The sequence below is a fragment of the Salmo trutta genome, chromosome 18 (genome assembly GCF_901001165.1).
Source record: "Salmo trutta chromosome 18, fSalTru1.1, whole genome shotgun sequence".
In the NCBI taxonomy this organism is placed as follows: Eukaryota; Metazoa; Chordata; class Actinopteri; order Salmoniformes; family Salmonidae; genus Salmo; species Salmo trutta.
In genome coordinates, this window is record NC_042974.1 from 6379309 (window position 1) to 6399609 (window position 20301).

Here is a 20301-nt window from a genome sequence, read left to right on the forward strand (position 1 = left end):
GGAGGGGTTATATGGCTGTGGGTAGGGGTTATATGGCTGTGGGGAGGGGTTATATGGCTGTGGGTAGGGGGAGGGGTTATATGGCTGTGTGGAGGGGTTATATGGCTGTGGGGAGGGGTTATATGGCTGTGGGTAGGGGGAGGGGTTATATGGCTGTGGGGAGGGGTTATATGGCTGTGGGGAGGGGTTATATGGCTGTGGGTCTGCCTGTTATCTTGTTATCTTGGGGGGCTCAGATGCTTGACTGACACCTCATCCTTCATTCTCCTTCTTCAATCCTTCTGTCTCTCAGGACAAGAAAGAAGAGAGAGGCACAGCTCTGCTGGGGCTGACCCTCAGAGGAATGCAGCTTTATCAGGTGTGTGTGTGTGGGGGGGGGGGGGGGGGGGGTTGTTAATGTTGCTGTGTTTGAGGATGTGTGTGTGTGTGTGTGTGTGGTTAATGTGTGTGTGTGTGTGTGTGTGTGTGTGTGTGTGGTTAATGTTGCTGTGTTTGAGGATATGTGTACCATCTGTCTACGTGTGTCCATGTGTGCGTCAGAGTGAATCTGCCTCCTCCTCTTACTATGCCCTCTACATCAACCATGTGAGGAATGTGTAGGTTATCCAGAAACAGCAGTGTCCAAATGACATCCTATTCCCTATATAGTGCACTACTTTTGACCAGAGCCTTATAGGTAGTAGTGCACTGTGTAGGGAATAGGGTGCCATTTAGGACAGAACCATGGGCTGGGGGCCATCCCACCTCAGCCTTTTGATTTGTCCGTCAGAGGCCATCTGTGAGGATTAGACACACACACACACACACACACACACTCTGGGAGGATTAGTTAGGGGTCTGGGGTCTGTAGTGATTTAGGGGGGTTGAGATGATTACATACCCAGTAGACTGTGGTGAGGTGGTGTGTGGTGAGGTTGTTTGAGGTGAGGTTGTTTGAGGTGGTGTGTGGTGAGGTTGTTTGAGGTGAGGGTTGTTTGAGGTGAGGTGAGGGTTGTTTGAGGTGGTGTGAGGTGAGGTTGTTTGAGGTGGTGTGTGGTGAGGGTTGTTTGAGGTGGTGTGAGGTGAGGGTTGTTTGAGGTGGTGTGAGGTGAGGGTTGTTTGAGGTTGTGTGAGGTGAGGTGAGGTTGTTTGAGCTGGTGTGAGGTGAGGTGGTGTGAGGTGGTGTGAGGTGGTGTGAGGTTGTGTGAGGTGGTGTGAGGTGAGGTTGTTTGAGGTGGTGTGAGGTGAGGTGAGGTGGTGTGAGGTGGTGTGAGGTTGTGTGAGGTTGTGTGAGGTGGTGTGAGGTGAGGTTGTTTGAGGTGGTGTGAGGTGAGGTGAGGTGGTGTGAGGTGGTGTGAGGTGAGGTTGTTTGAGGTGGTGTGAGGTGAGGTGGTGTGTGAGGGGAGATGGTGAGGTGAGAGACTGTGAGGACCTATCAGGTCTCTTGGTCTAAACAAGGTCCAGATGGTCCACTGAAAAGGAGAGAAACACATGTTTCAGGTCGCAATTGTAAATGAGAACTTGTTCTCAACTTGCCTACCTGGTTAAATAAAGGTGAAATAAATAAAAATGTTGGATTGTACCACTTCCTGTCAAGCCAAACCTGTAATGTTTTCTTTAAAACCTTTTACATGATACAATCTGGACTTGTGAATAAAGTATGAATCTCTCAAAATGCTCACGAAGACCAGCCCTTTGACACCACAGAAGCTCACTATTTGGCAAAACACCAAAAAGATGATTTTGACCCAATGAGTTTGGTTCATACTTTAAAACTGTTTATTAATGATTTACTACATATGAACTAATGATTCACTGTCCATATAAGCTACTAATAAACCCTTCAATGGAAGTGTAACCAATGTCTTTTGTCTTTTGTCTTTGCAATGTGTGTGTCATTTCCTCAGGAGGCGGACAACATCCGCCAGCTTCTCTATGATTTCCCCTGGTCCAACGTGGGACGACTCACCTTCCTGGTACCCTCCACTTTATATTAACATATGTAAAGTGACTTCCTGTACAGTGAGTGCATGCATTGTTAGTGGAGGTGTATGTGATCCTGGTGGGAGTTGAACCCACAGCCTTGGCCTTACTAACGCCATGCTCTTATCTTCCCATTGTCTTTTAAATGAAGTGGTATTAGAATGATTATTTAATGAGGGTTTTAAATACACTGAGCTGTGTAGGATTCCACCATGTCCTCCTGTCCTCAGGGTTACATTTTACATTGACATTTTAATCATTTAGTAGACACTCTTATCCAGAGCAACTTACATGAGCAATTAAGGTTAAGTCCCTTGCTCAAGGGTACAGACAGATTTTTCACCTAGTCAGCTTGGGGATTCGAACCAGCAACCTTTCAGTCACTGGCCCAATGCTCTTAACCGCTAGGCTACCTGCTCTTAACCGCTAGGCTACCTGCTCTTAACCGCTAGGCTACCTGCTCTTAACCGCTAGGCTACCTGCTCTTAACCGCGAGGCTACCTGCTCTTAACCGCTAGGCTACCTGCTCTTAACCGCTAGGCTACCTGCTCTTAACCGCTAGGCTACCTGCTCTTAACCGCTAGGCTACCTGCTCTTAACCGCTAGGCTACCTGCTCTTAACCGCTAGGCTACCTGCTCTTAACCGCGAGGCTACCTGCTCTTAACCGCTAGGCTACCTGCTCTTAACCGCTAGGCTACCTGCTCTTAACCGCTAGGCTACCTGCTCTTAACCGCTAGGCTACCTGCTCTTAACCGCTAGGTACCTGCTCTACCGCTAGGCTACCTGCCGCCTAGTGTTCTTACTCAATCTACCTGGTCAAATAAATCAATAAATAATGATGTCATCGTGTTGCCCTCCCTTCTCCTGTTCCTTCAGGGGAAGAAATTTGAGATCCAGCCAGATGGTCTGCCGTCGGCCAGGAAGCTGGTCTACTACACTGGGTCTCCGTTCCGCTCGCGCCACCTCCTCCTGCACCTCAGCAACAGCCACCGACTCTACCTCAGTCTCCAGCCTGCCCTCAAACACCTCCGACAGCTGGAGGACAGCGAGGGTGAGTGGGGAGGGAGGGAGGGAGGGAGGGAGAGGAGGGTAATGTGTTTCAGAGTGATTAGAGATGAGGTCGAATGGTTATCTGTGGAGTAACACGATAACTAATGTTCTTGATTGCATTTACATTTTAATCTGTTTGAAGCCAAATTTCCACAGTGTTTCTCCTCTCTTCACCTCTCCTCTATTCTCTCCTCTATTCTCCTCCCCTCTGTTTTCCTCTCCTCTGTGAATTAATGGCTTAATTTGAACATTCTCCCCTCTCTGTCCTCCTCCCCTCTCTGTCCTCCTCCCCTCTCTGTCCCCCTCCCCTCTCTGTCCCCCTCCCCTCTCTGTCCCCCTCCCCTCTCTGTCCCCCTTCCCTCTCTGTCCTCCTCCCCTCTCTGTCCCCCTCCAGAGAAGAAGCGCTACAGGGAGTCGTACATCAGTGATGACCTGGATCTAGACCCTCCAGGGGGCAGCGAGGGGGGCAGCCCCGGCCTGTCCCGACACTCTACCTCCAGCTCGGGCATTGAGGCAGATCGCGATGCGACACGGAAACACAGCAGCATCTCCATGGAGGACGAGACTGGGCTGCGGAAGAGGATGGAGAAGTGTTTCAGTTCGGCGGCGAGTCACGGGAGTTCTCACACTTCGGGCGTGGACACGGGCAGCAAAGCACGCACTGATGAAGAGGAGTGGCAGGAAGAAGGTGAGAGAGGTTAGAGTTTAAGGTATCAGTCGACGCGTGTGTGTGTGTGTGTGTGTGTGTGTGTGTGTGTGTGTGTGTGTGTGTGTGTGTGTGTATGACAGACAGACAGACAGACAGACAGACAGAAAGTGGCAGTCTGAGTGTGTATCTGATGCAGCTTGATCCATTGTCTTAGGTCAGGCGGTCTCACTCCTACGCAATGTATGGTGTCCATCCACTCTACCCGGAGTGGGTGAAAACAAGCTTTTGTGATGAAATTTAACTTCCTTGTGTTATGAAATACATTTGACCACGACAAATATGATTCTTCGTGTTCTGAATGGTTCAGTGGGGTCTTTCTCTAACGTATCATTCATATTATTATACCCAACATGTTGGATTCCTTTCTCTAACGTATCATTCATATTATTATACCCAACATGTTGGATTCCTTTCTCTAATGTATCATTCATATTATTAACAGTATAACATGTTGGATTCCTTTCTCTAACGTATCATTCATATTATTAACAGTATACCCAACATGTTGGATTGTGTAACCTAATACATCCAACAATAAGCCCTGAGCTCTGACAGAGCGGTGCAGCTCTCTGTTGTGGTGGTTGTCTGCAATGTTGTTTCTGCAGGTCACCAAAAGCACAATTAACATCATGAGCTGAAATAAATGTTCCTTTGACATTTCACAGATACTCTTGTTTTTGTGATAAATCTTTCAAAACGAACAGGAACTTCACATTTAATATGAACCGTGTGTAGTAAAATACGTAATACTATATGTCTCAGAATCGATATCTATCTTACCTCTATATTGTTATGTCCTCTGGATTTGAGAAGAAAGATGACAAGTTCAACGGTGAGCCCGTCTGTAGAGGTCAACGGTGAGCCCGTCTGTAGAGTTCAACGGTGAGCCCGTCTGTAGAGTTCAACGGTGAGCCCGTCTGTAGAGGTCAACGGTGAGCCCGTCTGTAGAGTTCAACGGTGAGCCCGTCTGTAGAGTTCAACGGTGAGCCCGTCTGTAGAGTTCAACGGTGAGCCCGTCTGTAGAGTTCAACGGTGAGCCCGTCTGTAGAGTTCAACGGTGAGCCCGTCTGTAGAGTTCAACGGTGAGCCCGTCTGTAGAGTTCAACGGTGAGCCCGTCTGTAGAGGTCAACGGTGAGCCCGTCTGTAGAGGTCAACGGTGAGCCCGTCTGTAGAGGTCAACGGTGAGCCCGTCTGTAGAGGTCAACGGTGAGCCCGTCTGTAGAGGTCAACGGTGAGCCCGTCTGTAGAGGTCAACGGTGAGCCCGTCTGTAGAGGTCAACGGTGAGCCCGTCTGTAGAGGTCAACGGTGAGCCCGTCTGTAGAGGTCAACGGTGAGCCCGTCTGTAGAGGTCAACGGTGAGCCCGTCAGTGGGTCTTAATTCTGACACGATGCTATTCTCCTGATTTATGACCACGTTTTCTTCTCTGGCCTCCATTGATTTAGTCGCCCTGATCTTGACCATCCTAAAAGGGTAAAAACTCCAATAAGTTTGGAACGGATTATGATAGAGACATGAGGTTAGAACCATTGGTTTTCTTAGAGGATTATCTACACAATTAACATAGTTTTTTTGATTGGACACCCTACTAGTCTCAATCACTCAGCATAAAGATGGGTGTAGAAAATCTGCCATGTTACTTTGAGTCATCATAAGTGGAGCAACAGCAACAACATGATTTGTCAGTGTTCAGGAATTCAGTGTTCTGGAAGTATGTTACTGGCATTCATCTGTCTTATCTTCTCAAACGTTTTAAAGATAAAGATTATGCAAAGATGTTTTACTCCCATCCTCCCACAGCCCACAGAATGACCTGTTTATGGTCTGCTGCCCTGTTACCCAATACACACACACACACACACACACACACACACATACCTGCGGTTTAGAGTAAATACTCCATGTTCAGTTAACTGTGGCTGCGTTCCAATATCCACACTAGAATACCACTTACAATGCTTGCCAACTACTTTGCTTAATTCTACATGTATGTTAGTGTGGTTATTAGAACAAAGACAGTTTTATTTATGGATTCATTCCTCTGTTCTGAATACTCTTTCCATCACACAGACTGACCAGGTGAATCACAGTGAAAGCTATGATCCTTTATTGATGTCACCTGTTGTGTATATCTCTTCATTCTAAGTGGAATACTACTGGACACATCGATCGTTCATTCAAAAGTAGTAATTCCACTAAGTATTCTGCTTCTCCTCTCCAGAGACCCAGCAGGCCAGTGTGGACAGCCCAGGAGAGGTTTCCGTGGACGACCCAGAGGAAATGCTGAGATTGGCTGAGCTGATTGAGGGCGTGTCAGTTGATTGTCCTGTGCTCACCTCAGAGACTCATTGTGAAGGTGGGTGAGGTTGATTGTCCCGTGCTCACCTCAGAGACTCATTGTGAAGGTGAGTGAGGTTGATGGTCCCGTGCTCACCTCAGAGACTCATTGTGAAGGTGAGTGAGGTTGATTGTCCTGTGCTCACCTCAGGAGACTCATTGTGAAGGTGTGTGAGGTTGATGGTCCCGTGCTCACCTCAGACTCATTGTGAAGGTGAGTGAGGTTGATTGGCCCGTGCTCACCTCAGAGACTCATTGTGAAGGTGAGTGAGGTTGATTGGCCCGTGCTCACCTCAGAGACTCATTGTGTAGGTGAGTGAGGTTGATTGGCCCGTGCTCACCTCAGAGACTCATTGTGAAGGTGAGTGAGGTTGATTGGCCCGTGCTCACCTCAGAGACTCATTGTGAAGGTGAGTGAGGTTGATTGGCCCGTGCTCACCTCAGAGACTCATTGTGAAGGTGAGTGAGGTTGATTGGCCCGTGCTCACCTCAGAGACTCATTGTGAAGGTGAGTGAGGTTGATTGTCCCGTGCTCACCTCAGAGACTCATTGTGAAGGTGAGTGAGGTTGATTGTCCCGTGCTCACCTCAGAGACTCATTGTGAAGGTGAGTGAGGTTGATTGTCCTGTGCTCACCTCAGAGACTCATTGTGAAGGTGAGTGAGGTTGATTGGCCCGTGCTCACCTCAGAGACTCATTGTGAAGGTGAGTGAGGTTGATTGTCCCGTGCTCACCTCAGAGACTCATTGTGAAGGTGAGTGAGGTTGATTGTCCTGTGCTCACCTCAGAGACTCATTGTGAAGGTGAGTGAGGTTGATTGTCCTGTGCTCACCTCAGAGACTCATTGTGAAGGTGAGTCAGGTTGGAAGCTATGAGTTCTTATCACATTATATTGTAAGTATTTTAACAACATATAGGACATTAGAGAAGTGTTTTGAATAACGTACAACCAAAACTTGCATTTGTTCTATCTATCTATCTTTCTTTCTTTCTATCTATCTATCTAGGGGAAGAACTACTGCTACTAGTTTAACTAGTTGTACAGAGACTTTAGCAGAGACTTTAGCAGAGATGAGATTTTGTTCATAAAGAACATTACAATTGAGTCTCATATGCCATCTAGTGGCCTGGGAATGATATGATATTATTTCAGATTCTCGCATCCTGAAATGAAATGTGAGTGTAAAATGGAGTCCAAATACCTGCCTCTATCTGACTACAGTGATGTCATTTTAACAGGATTCAATGGGGATCAGGTAGACAGAGATGAATACCTGGTGACACTACGCAGCAAAGATACCCTGGGACAGGTAAGACCCCTATCCTCCTCCTCGATCTTCCTCTTCTTCCTCCTCCTCCTTTCTCAGGATACTCCATGTTTCCTCACCTTCTATCTCTTATTACTTTCATAAACTCACTCTCTCTCTTTCTCTCTCTCTGTATTGCAGATCCTGAAGTCAAGATCCCATTGCGTGGACCGCCACAGCCAGAGTCTGGATGACGTTCGCCTCTTCCCCCCTACCGCCCCCCTCGGCACGACTCTACCCCCTGACTCCTCCCACAGCTACACCTTTGGCCTGCCCCTCCCGGACTCCCAGAGTAACGCTAAGAGCCCCCCAGGGTGTAACAACGGGGGCTACTACCTCCCCCTCCACTGCCCGGCTAAGGGCACCTTCTATGGACACAGGTCTATGAACTGCCTGTCCCTGGATCTACTGGGAGATGAACAGCTGTTGGAGTTTATACTGTAGAACAACACAGAGGACCAATGTCCTTCTTCAAGACCTATTCTCTACCTACATCCCCCTCCAATGAAACTGTGGGATACAGGGGAGTGGCTGCATGCAGCAAGAGTTCTAACTGTAGAATGTAATGTTTTTACACTACCGGGCCGAACGGAACTGGCCTGGTTACATCAAGGAGCACCGATACCGTTCTGTCAACACCAATACCCTTTTCACACTACTGAACCAGGCCTTGCCGAACTGTACTGTGCTGGCCTGGTTACATCAAGGACCATGGATGGCCTCTTCAAGCCTGTGCTCTACTGTATGAGTCAGATACAGGGGAGAGACTGCACAGAGATGTTGGAGGACTTCGTGGACCTATAAGAGGAGAGAACAAGTCTGACGTTGATTGGTATTGGTAGCATTCATTGTGAAACGGAAGGAGGCCATTGCCTTCAATAATCATCCCAATACAGACCATAGTCTACATATTTATTGAACATGTTTGACACCATTTTTGTTTACTTTGTACATATTTTCAACTATTTTACTATATTTTTTACTTTGAGGTACTAACACATTGTAACCATAACAATAGCTGTAAATTATACACAGCTGTATGTAAATAGGGGTGAACATTGCATTTCTTCAGTTAGTTAGTTTCTTAATTGGTGTTTGTGAATCGTGGCATAGTTTGAACCAGGAGTATCTCTAGAAGTACTTTATGGTCTGTTGTGAAGAGCAAAGGACTTTACTGCACGTTGACATCCTGTGTACATTTAAATGTATCATCATTACATTATTAAAAATAACCAACAGCATTTTTAGTCTTATGTTTTGCATTTGTTTCCCTTGTATGTCAGTTTGTCTATAAAAAAAGAATGCTCTGAAATGATCACACATATACACGATTGTGTATTTTGTCACGATAATATTTTATGATATTACAAGGCTGCTATAGCTGCAACAATGTATTGTCCTTGTTTTTTTATACAAAACGCAAAAAATGTCATTGTAAAAAACAGTTAACATGCTTGGACTGTTTGTCAATATTACATTCACTCCTGTGTCAAACTACCTTTCTATTAAATATATTTCCAAATATTTTCTTTCTATACTAATACGTTTTTACTTTCTAAGTAGAGCAGCACATTATTATGTACTATGAACTATTTCTGTGATTGTCTTCATTCATACACTGGAATGATTATATAAATAAAGCAATGACAAAGAATCTCTCTGTATGTTGTTCAACACACATATTGGGGTCAAATCAAATGTGATTGGTCACATACACATATTTAGCAGATGTTATTGCGGGTGGAGTGAAATGCTTGTGTTCCTAGTTCCTACGGTGCTGTATTATCTAACAATACACATGTTACCTCCTATATTGGTCCGTTACCTCTTTGTTACTATAGTGTGTAACTGGTGCACTTTGGATTAGATACAATAAGCCAGAATCCTGATCTGACGAGGTTATGATCTCTTTATTTTGATACATTACAGTATATGGCAGTGGTATTCAAAGTCGGTTGCGACCCCTAGTGGGGTTGAGGGGGAACTGCAGTGGTGTCGCCAAACAAACATTTAAGAGTAGGGATTATTGTATGGGACAATATACAACGTTATTGAGAGATATTTAGAAACTGTTATTTGATTAAATGTATTTACTGGTTTCTTTTCATTTTGATAAGAGATAAATGTTATGAATTGAAGATTATTTGATGTAAAAATCGAATGTACTGATTTTAAGGTCATGAGTTTGAAATTATATTTACATTTACGTCATTTAGCAGACACTCTTATCCAGAGCGACTTACAAATTGGTGCATTCACCTTATGATATCCAGTGGAACAACCACTTTACAATAGTACATCTATATTATTTTTTTTTGGGGGGGGGGGGGGTTAGAAGGATTACTTTATCCTATCCCAGCTATTCCTTAAAGAGGTGGGGCATGGGGTGATGTCATTACGAAATGATCGTGAAAAAAATTTGGTCCCCAGAAATTCTGGCAGAAAAAATGGGGTTCCTGCTGAAAACGTTTGAACGTCACTGGTCTATGGTCTTAATACTAATCAGTCTGATGTCCTGCCTCAATCACCCAACACAATCAGTCTGATGTCCTGCCTCAACCACTCAACACAATCAGTCTGACTGTCCTGCCTCAACCACTCAACACAATCAGTCTGACTGTCCTGCCTCAACCACCCAACACAATCAGTCTGACTGTCCTGCCTCAACCACCCAACACAATCAGTCTGACTGTCCTGCCTCAACCACCCAACACAATCAGTCTGACTGTCCTGCCTCAACCACCCAACACAATCAGTCTGACTGTCCTGCCTCAACCACTCAACACAATCAGTCTGATGTCCTGCCTCAACCACCCAACACAATCAGTCTGACTGTCCTGCCTCAACCACCCAACACAATCAGTCTGACTGTCCTGCCTCAACCACCCAACACAATCAGTCTGATGTCCTGCCTCAACCACCCAACACAATCAGTCTGACTGTCCTGCCTCAACCACCCAACACAATCAGTCTGTCCTGCCTCAACCACCCAACACAATCAGTCTGATGTCCTGCCTCAACCACCCAACACAATCAGTCTGTCCTGCCTCAACCACCCAACACAATCAGTCTGACTGTCCTGCCTCAACCACCCAACACAATCAGTCTGTCCTGCCTCAACCACCCAACACAATCAGTCTGATGTCCTGCCTCAACCACCCAACACAATCAGTCTGACTGTCCTGCCTCAACCACCCAACACAATCAGTCTGACTGTCCTGCCTCAACCACTCAACACAATCAGTCTGACTGTCCTGCCTCAACCACCCAACACAATCAGTCTGTCCTGCCTCAACCACCCAACACAATCAGTCTGACTGTCCTGCCTCAACCACCCAACACAATCAGTCTGTCCTGCCTCAACCACCCAACACAATCAGTCTGATGTCCTGCCTCAACCACCCAACACAATCAGTCTGATGTCCTGCCTCAACCACCCAACACAATCAGTCTGATGTCCTGCCTCAACCACCCAACACAATCAGTCTGTCCTGCCTCAACCACCCAACACAATCAGTCTGATGTCCTGCCTCAACCACTCAACACAATCAGTCTGACTGTCCTGCCTCAACCACCCAACACAATCAGTCTGATGTCCTGCCTCAACCACCCAACACAATCAGTCTGACTGTCCTGCCTCAACCACTCAACACAATCAGTCTGACTGTCCTGCCTCAACCACCCAACACAATCAGTCTGTCCTGCCTCAACCACCCAACACAATCAGTCTGATGTCCTGCCTCAACCACCCAACACAATCAGTCTGACTGTCCTGCCTCAACCACCCAACACAATCAGTCTGTCCTGCCTCAACCACCCAACACAATCAGTCTGACTGTCCTGCCTCAACCACCCAACACAATCAGTCTGACTGTCCTGCCTCAACCACTCAACACAATCAGTCTGACTGTCCTGCCTCAACCACCCAACACAATCAGTCTGTCCTGCCTCAACCACCCAACACAATCAGTCTGACTGTCCTGCCTCAACCACCCAACACAATCAGTCTGACTGTCCTGCCTCAACCACCCAACACAATCAGTCTGATGTCCTGCCTCAACCACCCAACACAATCAGTCTGACTGTCCTGCCTCAACCACCCAACACAATCAGTCTGTCCTGCCTCAACCACCCAACACAATCAGTCTGATGTCCTGCCTCAACCACGCAACACAATCAGTCTGACTGTCCTGCCTCAACCACCCAACACAATCAGTCTGACTGTCCTGCCTCAACCACCCAACACAATCAGTCTAACTGTCCTGCCTCAACCACCCAACACAATCAGTCTGATGTCCTGCCTCGACCACCCAAGACAATCAGTCTGACTGTCCTGCCTCAACCACCCAACACAATCAGTCTGATGTCCTGCCTCGACCACCCAACACAATCAGTCTGACTGTCCTGCCTCAACCACCTAACACAATCAGTCTGACTGTCCTGCCTCAACCAATCAACACAATCAGTCTGATGTCCTGCCTCAACCACCCAACACAATCAGTCTGATGTCCTGCCTCAACCACCCAACACAATCAGTCTGTCCTGCATGTTGCACCAAGTGCACCTGCCATTAATAGAGCGAGAGGAAGAGAGGGGGAAAGATTTTGTATCTGACAATAATTATTTTGGGTTCCTGAGTGGTGCAGTGGTCTAAGGCACTACATCTCAGTGCTAGAGGCATCACTGCAGTACCTGGTTTGAATCCAGGCTGTGTCACGTCTGGCCGTGATTGGGATTCCCAAAGGGCGGCGCACAATTGGCCCAGTGTCGTCTGGGTTTGGCCGGGGTAGGGTTGGCCGGGGTAGGGTTGGCCGGGGTAGGGTTGGCCGGGCTAGGCTGTCACTGTAAATAGAATGCGTTCTTAACTGACTTGCCTAGTTAAATAAAGGTTACATGTGAGTGGTGGGGGTCTGTCTCAGATTAGGGATGTTTGAAATAAAAAAACACATTTTCCACTTGCAGGTAATAGAGAGTTATATAGAGTACAACAATTCCTTCTCAGGTTAAGTGAGCCACATATATTTATAAACATATTTGCAAATATGGTACAGTAGGGCGAGTTTGAAGCTTTGAGTTGCTGTAAATGTATTTCTCTCGCGAGAGTTGTGTTTGGCAATGGTGAGTGACGTATCAGGAAGTTTACATACCGACAAGAAACACGAGGTCATGTGTGAATCTCTGTGAACACATTGAAGTAGGCTTTTGAAATGTCTTCTATTTTAATCAATGCCCTTTTATCAAGCTGCCATGATCCGGATACTTTGTTTAACACGTTGTGCTGGCCAACTGACTCGTGGCCGGACACAGAAAGAGTAGAGGCACTGACAACGTTTATTGATGGAATTGGTAAACTACCCCAGTCTGACGATGGCGACACCGACAAAGTTGCCTTTTCAACTACAAAAAGAGACATCTTTCTACCAAAAGTTGAATCGATCATTTGGACACAATGTTTACCACTTCTCTTGAAAGTCTCTGACGGAGACGGGGCATGCAAAGGTAAACGTGTGCAAGATGGAAGGGCTGAAATCACCAACGCTGTGTGCAGGCTTCTTTCTGTCTGCATCAACACCCTGTGTGACACGGCAGTTTCTGGGCGAGTCGCCCGCACTGTCCTGCCATCCTTCCAGCTGCCGGACGGGGACACAGAGGAAGAGCATCCCGGCCAGGGTGAGGGACGGCTGGGTATCGACGTGGCTATCGAAGCCATGTCAGTCATCCTACCCACTCTCTCCTCCGACGAAGAATTGACCACGTCGATCCTCTCATCTGCCCTGTCCTGTATCAAGACGTTATCGGATGCTCTGGTCTCCAAAATCACCGTTCGGCTTATTTTCACTCTCCTCAACTGCTACAGCGAGGAGAGGATAGCGAGTACACTCCAGTTCATTTTACAGGATTTGTGTAGCTGGCACAAGAGTGACAGCTCAAACACGACCTCACCTGTGGTAACAGGACGCACTTTGCTGTGTTTAACAGCTCTCTCGGACTATCTCTTCTCTCCGGCTAAACTACAGCAACACACCCTTCCTCAAAGTCTGAGCTGTACTCGACCTGACCCTCGTAGATCTCTGCAGTTCTGGAGGATTCTACAAGATGGATTGACGCACAGAGACAACGTGTCCCGGAAGCGAGCGTTGTACCTGCTGAAAAGGTGTGTCGCTCTGTCAGAGGATGAGGCGCTTGAGTTTCCAAGCAGTTCAGTGTCAAGTGAAGGTAAGATGCTGATACATGTGACTGACATTCAGACAGACAAGCTTGATTATAATATTACCCATATGAAAACATTTTCTTCACTATACAGTAGAGGTCGACCGATTATGATTTTTCAACGCAGATAACGATTAATCTGCCAATTATTTTATTTGTAATAATGACAATTTCAACAATACTGAATGAACACTTTTATTTTAACTTAATATAATACATCAATAAAATCAATTTAGCCTCAAGTAAATAATGAAACATGTTCAATTTGGTTTAAATAATGCAAAAACAAAGTGTTGGAGAAGAAAGTAAAAGTGCAATATGTGCCATGTAAGAAATCTAACGTTTAAGTTCCTTGCTCAGAACATGAGAACATATGAAAGCTGGTGGTTCCTTTTAACATGAGTCTTCAATATTCCCAGGTAAGAAGTTTTAGATTGTCGTTATTATAGGAATTATAGGACTATTTCTCTCTATACGATTTGTATTTCATATACCTTTGACTATTGGATGTTCTTATAAGCACTTTAGTATTGCCAGTGTAACAGTATAGCTTTTGTCCCTCTCCTCGCTCCTACCTGGGCTCGAACCAGGAACACATCGACAACAGCCACCCTCGAAGCAGCGTTACCCATGTAGAGCAAGGGGAATAACTACTCCAAGTCTCAGAGCGAGTGACGTTTGAAACGCTATTAGCATGCACCCGGCTAACTAGCTAGCCATTTCACATCGGTTACACCAGCCTAATCTTGGGAGTTGACAGGCTTGAAGGGGTGGGTATAATTTGTAGAACGTTCCAACAGGAATCTGTTCCAAAAAACGTAAAGTAAAAGGTTGCCAACCAACATACAAAGTAGCAACGCATACAAACCTAGCTAACTAGCTGCCGAATAGGCATCAACTCACCACGTAGCTTATATTTAATGTTTGTCTATAGGCAAACAGACATGTGAGGACAGACATTTTTCAGAATAAACGTGATGAGTGAAAAACGCAATGAAATAGACCACTCCCTACCCGGTATCTTATTCTGCCGCTATACAACTTTGTATGCGTTGTTTTTTGGAAACCTTGTTATTTACGACGTTTTTGGAATAGATTCCTGTTGGAATGTTCCACAAATTATACCCACCCAGGTTGAAGTCATAAACAGCGCAATGCTTGAAGCACAGCGAAGGGCTGTTTGAATGAATGCTTACGAGCCTGCTGCTGCCTACCACCTCTCAATCAGACTGCTCTATCAAATCATAGACTTAATTATAATATAATAAACACACAGAAATACGAGCCTTAGGTCATTAATATGGTCGAATCCGGAAACTATCATCTCGAAAACAAAAGTTTTTTTCTTTCAGTGACATACGGAACCGTTCCGTATTTTATCTAACGGGTGGCTAAGTCTAAATATTCCTGTTAGGCATTGATGTTTATGGTTAGGTACATTGGTGCAACGACAGTACTTTTTTCGCAAATGCGCTTGTTAAATCAACACCCGTTTGTCGAAGTAGGCTGTGATTCAATGAAAATTAACAGGCACAGCATTGATTATATGCAATGCAGGACACGTTAGATAAACTAGTAATATCATCAACCATGTGTAGTTAACTAGTGATTATGTTAAGATTGATAGTTTTTTATAAGTCTAATGCTAGCTAGCAACTTACCTTTGCTTCTTGCTGCCCTCGCGTTACAGGTAGTCAGCCTGTTAATCCTTGTGGAGTGCAATGTAAGGCAGGTGGGTAGAGCGTTGGACTGGTAACCGAAGGTTGCAAAAACGAATCCCCCCCTGAACAAGGCAGTTAACCCTGTTTCTAGGCCATCATTGTAAATAAGAATGTGTTTTTAATCTGACTTGCCTAGTTAAATAAAGGTGTAAAATAAATAAAAAATCGGCAAATCGGTGGCCAAAAATACCGGTTACCGATTGTTATGAAAACTTGAAATCGGCCCTAATTAATCGGCCATTCCGATTAATCGGTCGACCTCTACTATACAGAATAATACTCAAGTCTCTAAAACTGTATAGTTGAAGCTAATTGTAACTATGTGAGTCCTTTGCAGATAATGAGGAGATCATATTCAGATGGGCCCCAGACAGAAGCAAGCTGCTCAGAGAGTTCTGGGAGGACTATGCCTTGGTTATGGAGACACTAGAGGAGAACCAGGTAAGGTATAATATGGATAAGACTTGCTGTAGAAGCCCTCTTCATAATGCATTATACCTGCATTTCTAACACCATTATAAAGAGCTATTTCCTTTCCTCTGTGTTGTGTAGATTCATGTGGTCCGCCCTGTGCTCAACAGAATCCATACATTGATCCAAACAGCAGCGAATGATAGTCAAGGTGATCTGTCTGTCTGTCTGTCTGTCTGTCTGTCTGTCTGTCTGTCTGTCTGTCTGTCTGTCTGTGTCTCTCTCAACCATAAGGTGACAACCCAAACCTTTTAAATACTGCCTATCAATCGTCCATCTGTCTTTTGTCAGGCGTCAGTCTGTTCCACCCGTCATGGCTGCTGGGTGTGTACCAGCGTATGTTCCACAGTGAGAACAAGTCCGTCATGAGAGAGGGAGTGGATCACCTGCTGGAACTCCAGGTGCTCCGACGCCCTGCCTTCGCCCTGGCCTTCTCACAGGTACCTGGTACAGTTGTCAGTCAGTGTTAGAACATCAAGCCAGACTCCAGGTGCTCTGACGCCCTGCCTTCGCCCCGGCCTTCTCACAGGTACCTGGTACAGTTGTCAGTCAGTGTTAGAACATCAAGCCAGACTCCAGGTGCTCTGACGCCCTGCCTTCGCCCCGGCCTTCTCACAGGTACCTGGTACAGTTGTCAGTCAGTGTTAGAACATCAAGCCAGACTCCAGGTGCTCTGACGCCCTGCCTTCGCCCCGGCCTTCTCACAGGTACCTGGTACAGTTGTCAGTCAGTGTTAGAACATCAAGCCAGACTCCAGGTGCTCTGACGCCCTGCCTTCGCCCCGGCCTTCTCACAGGTACCTGGTACAGTTGTCAGTCAGTGTTAGAACATCAAGCCAGACTCCAGGTGCTCTGACGCCCTGCCTTCGCCCCGGCCTTCTCACAGGTACCTGGTACAGTTGTCAGTCAGTGTTAGAACATCAAGCCAGACTCCAGGTGCTCTGACGCCCTGCCTTCGCCCCGGCCTTCTCACAGGTACCTGGTACAGTTGTCAGTCAGTGTTAGAACATCAAGCCAGACTCCAGGTGCTCTGACGCCCTGCCTTCGCCCCGGCCTTCTCACAGGTACCTGGTACAGTTGTCAGTCAGTGTTAGAACATCAAGCCAGACTCCAGGTGCTCTGACGCCCTGCCTTCGCCCCGGCCTTCTCACAGGTACCTGGTACAGTTGTCAGTCAGTGTTAGAACATCAAGCCAGACTCCAGGTGCTCTGACGCCCTGCCTTCGCCCCGGCCTTCTCACAGGTACCTGGTACAGTTGTCAGTCAGTGTTAGAACATCAAGCCAGACTCCAGGTGCTCCGACGCCCTGCCTTCGCCCCGGCCTTCTCACAGGTACCTGGTACAGTTGTCAGTCAGTGTTAGAACATCAAGCCAGACTCCAGGTGCTCCGACGCCCTGCCTTCGCCCCGGCCTTCTCACAGGTACCTGGTACAGTTGTCAGTCAGTGTTAGAACATCAAGCCAGACTCCAGGTGCTCCGACGCCCTGCCTTCGCCCCGGCCTTCTCACAGGTACCTGGTACAGTTGTCAGTCAGTGTTAGAACATCAAGCCAGACTCCAGGTGCTCCGACGCCCTGCCTTCGCCCCGGCCTTCTCACAGGTACCTGGTACAGTTGTCAGTCAGTGTTAGAACATCAAGCCAGACTCCAGGTGCTCCGACGCCCTGCCTTCGCCCCGGCCTTCTCACAGGTACCTGGTACAGTTGTCAGTCAGTGTTAGAACATCAAGCCAGACTCCAGGTGCTCCGACGCCCTGCCTTCGCCCCGGCCTTCTCACAGGTACCTGGTACAGTTGTCAGTCAGTGTTAGAACATCAAGCCAGACTCCAGGTGCTCCGACGCCCTGCCTTCGCCCCGGCCTTCTCACAGGTACCTGGTACAGTTGTCAGTCAGTGTTAGAACATCAAGCCAGACTCCAGGTGCTCTGACGCCCTGCCTTCGCCCCGGCCTTCTCACAGGTACCTGGTACAGTTGTCAGTCAGTGTTAGAACATCAAGCCAGACTCCAGGTGCTCTGACGCCCTGCCTTCGCCCCGGCCTTCTCACAGGTACCTGGTACAGTTGTCAGTCAGTGTTAGAACATCAAGCCAGACTCCAGGTGCTCTGACGCCCTGCCTTCGCCCCGGCCTTCTCACAGGTACCTGGTACAGTTGTCAGTCAGTGTTAGAACATCAAGCCAGACTCCAGGTGCTCCGACGCCCTGCCTTCGCCCCGGCCTTCTCACAGGTACCTGGTACAGTTGTCAGTCAGTGTTAGAACATCAAGCCAGACTCCAGGTGCTCCGACGCCCTGCCTTCGCCCCGGCCTTCTCACAGGTACCTGGTACAGTTGTCAGTCAGTGTTAGAACATCAAGCCAGACTCCAGGTGCTCCGACGCACTGCCTTCGCCCCGGCCTTCTCACAGGTACCTGGTACAGTTGTCAGTCAGTGTTAGAACATCAAGCCAGACTCCAGGTGCTCCGACGCCCTGCCTTCGCCCCGGCCTTCTCACAGGTACCTGGTACAGTTGTCAGTCAGTGTTAGAACATCAAGCCAGACTCCAGGTGCTCTGACGCCCTGCCTTCGCCCCGGCCTTCTCACAGGTACCTGGTACAGTTGTCAGTCAGTGTTAGAACATCAAGCCAGACTCCAGGTGCTCTGACGCCCTGCCTTCGCCCCGGCCTTCTCACAGGTACCTGGTACAGTTGTCAGTCAGTGTTAGAACATCAAGCCAGACTCCAGGTGCTCTGACGCCCTGCCTTCGCCCCGGCCTTCTCACAGGTACCTGGTACAGTTGTCAGTCAGTGTTAGAACATCAAGCCAGACTCCAGGTGCTCTGACGCCCTGCCTTCGCCCCGGCCTTCTCACAGGTACCTGGTACAGTTGTCAGTCAGTGTTAGAACATCAAGCCAGACTCCAGGTGCTCTGACGCCCTGCCTTCGCCCCGGCCTTCTCACAGGTACCTGGTACAGTTGTCAGTCAGTGTTAGAACATCAAGCCAGACTCCAGGTGCTCTGACGCCCTGCCTTCGCCCCGGCCTTCTCACAGGTACCTGGTACAGTTGTCAGTCAGTGTTAGAACATCAAGCCAGACTCCAGGTGCTCTGACGCCCTGCCTTCGCCCCGGCCTTCTCACAGGTACCTGGTACAGTTGTCAGTCAGTGTTAGAACATCAAGCCAGACTCCAGGTGCTCCGACGCCCTGCCTTCGCCCCGGCCTTCTCACAGGTACCTGGTACAGTTGTCAGTCAGTGTTAGAACATCAAGCCAGACTCCAGGTGCTCCGACGCCCTGCCTTCGCCCTTCTCACAGGTACCTGGTACAGTTGTCAGTCAGTGTTAGAACATCAAGCCAGACTCCAGGTGCTCCGACGCCCTGCCTTCGCCCCGGCCTTCTCACAGGTACCTGGTACAGTTGTCAGTCAGTGTTAGAACATCAAGCCAGACTCCAGGTGCTCCGACGCCCTGCCTTCGCCCCGGCCTTCTCACAGGTACCTGGTACAGTTGTCAGTCAGTGTTAGAACATCAAGCCAGACTCCAGGTGCTCCGACGCCCTGCCTTCGCCCCGGCCTTCTCACAGGTACCTGGTACAGTTGTCAGTCAGTGTTAGAACATCAAGCCAGACTCCAGGTGCTCCGACGCCCTGCCTTCGCCCCGGCCTTCTCACAGGTACCTGGTACAGTTGTCAGTCAGTGTTAGAACATCAAGCCAGACTCCAGGTGCTCCGACGCCCTGCCTTCGCCCCGGCCTTCTCACAGGTACCTGGTACAGTTGTCAGTCAGTGTTAGAACATCAAGCCAGACTCCAGGTGCTCCGACGCCCTGCCTTCGCCCCGGCCTTCTCACAGGTACCTGGTACAGTTGTCAGTCAGTGTTAGAACATCAAGCCAGACTCCAGGTGCTCCGACGCCCTGCCTTCGCCCCGGCCTTCTCACAGGTACCTGGTACAGTTGTCAGTCAGTGTTAGAACATCAAGCCAGACTCCAGGTGCTCCGACGCCCTGCCTTCGCCCCGGCCTTCTCACAGGTACCTGGTACAGTTGTCAGTCAGTGTTAGAACATCAAGCCAGACTCCAGGTGCTCCGACGCCCTGCCTTCGCCCCGGCCTTCTCACAGGTACCTGGTACAGTTGTCAGTCAGTGTTAGAACATCAAGCCAGACTCCAGGTGCTCCGACGCCCTGCCTTCGCCCCGGCCTTCTCACAGGTACCTGGTACAGTTGTCAGTCAGTGTTAGAACATCAAGCCAGACTCCAGGTGCTCCGACGCCCTGCCTTCGCCCCGGCCTTCTCACAGGTACCTGGTACAGTTGTCAGTCAGTGTTAGAACATCAAGCCAGACTCCAGGTGCTCCGACGCCCTGCCTTCGCCCCGGCCTTCTCACAGGTACCTGGTACAGTTGTCAGTCAGTGTTAGAACATCAAGCCAGACTCCAGGTGCTCCGACGCCCTGCCTTCGCCCCGGCCTTCTCACAGGTACCTGGTACAGTTGTCAGTCAGTGTTAGAACATCAAGCCAGACTCCAGGTGCTCCGACGCCCTGCCTTCGCCCCGGCCTTCTCACAGGTACC

The 20301-nt window shown here is 48.3% G+C and overlaps 2 protein-coding genes across 5 annotated transcripts in view; both read left to right on the plus strand.

Moving 5' to 3' along the window:
* The window catches only part of LOC115152793 (FERM domain-containing protein 6), a 40840-nt gene extending 31821 nt beyond the window's left edge, over positions 1–9019 (plus strand). Inside the window, exons 9-15 of one of the 3 annotated variants that reach the window (XM_029697593.1) lie at positions 293–358; positions 1887–1955; positions 2840–3014; positions 3408–3701; positions 5923–6078; positions 7298–7368; positions 7507–9019. In XM_029697593.1, the coding sequence (XP_029553453.1) occupies positions 293–358; positions 1887–1955; positions 2840–3014; positions 3408–3701; positions 5923–6078; positions 7298–7368; positions 7507–7809 (1134 nt within the window). In that variant the 3' untranslated portion in view covers positions 7810–9019. The remainder of the gene's footprint in view (positions 1–292; positions 359–1886; positions 1956–2839; positions 3015–3407; positions 3702–5922; positions 6079–7297; positions 7369–7506) is intronic. The other 2 variants (XM_029697594.1, XM_029697595.1) reach the window with 2 other exon arrangements.
* A 3488-nt stretch (positions 9020–12507) lies between these two features.
* Positions 12508–20301, plus strand: part of tarbp1 (TAR (HIV-1) RNA binding protein 1) — a 52810-nt gene continuing 45016 nt past the window's right edge. For both annotated transcript variants that reach the window (XR_003867577.1, XM_029697596.1), the window contains exons 1-4: positions 12508–13581; positions 15634–15737; positions 15849–15918; positions 16059–16207. Coding sequence is in view for 1 of the 2 variants with exons in the window: in XM_029697596.1 (XP_029553456.1) it covers positions 12573–13581; positions 15634–15737; positions 15849–15918; positions 16059–16207 (1332 nt within the window). In the remaining variant the exon portion in view is untranslated. The remainder of the gene's footprint in view (positions 13582–15633; positions 15738–15848; positions 15919–16058; positions 16208–20301) is intronic.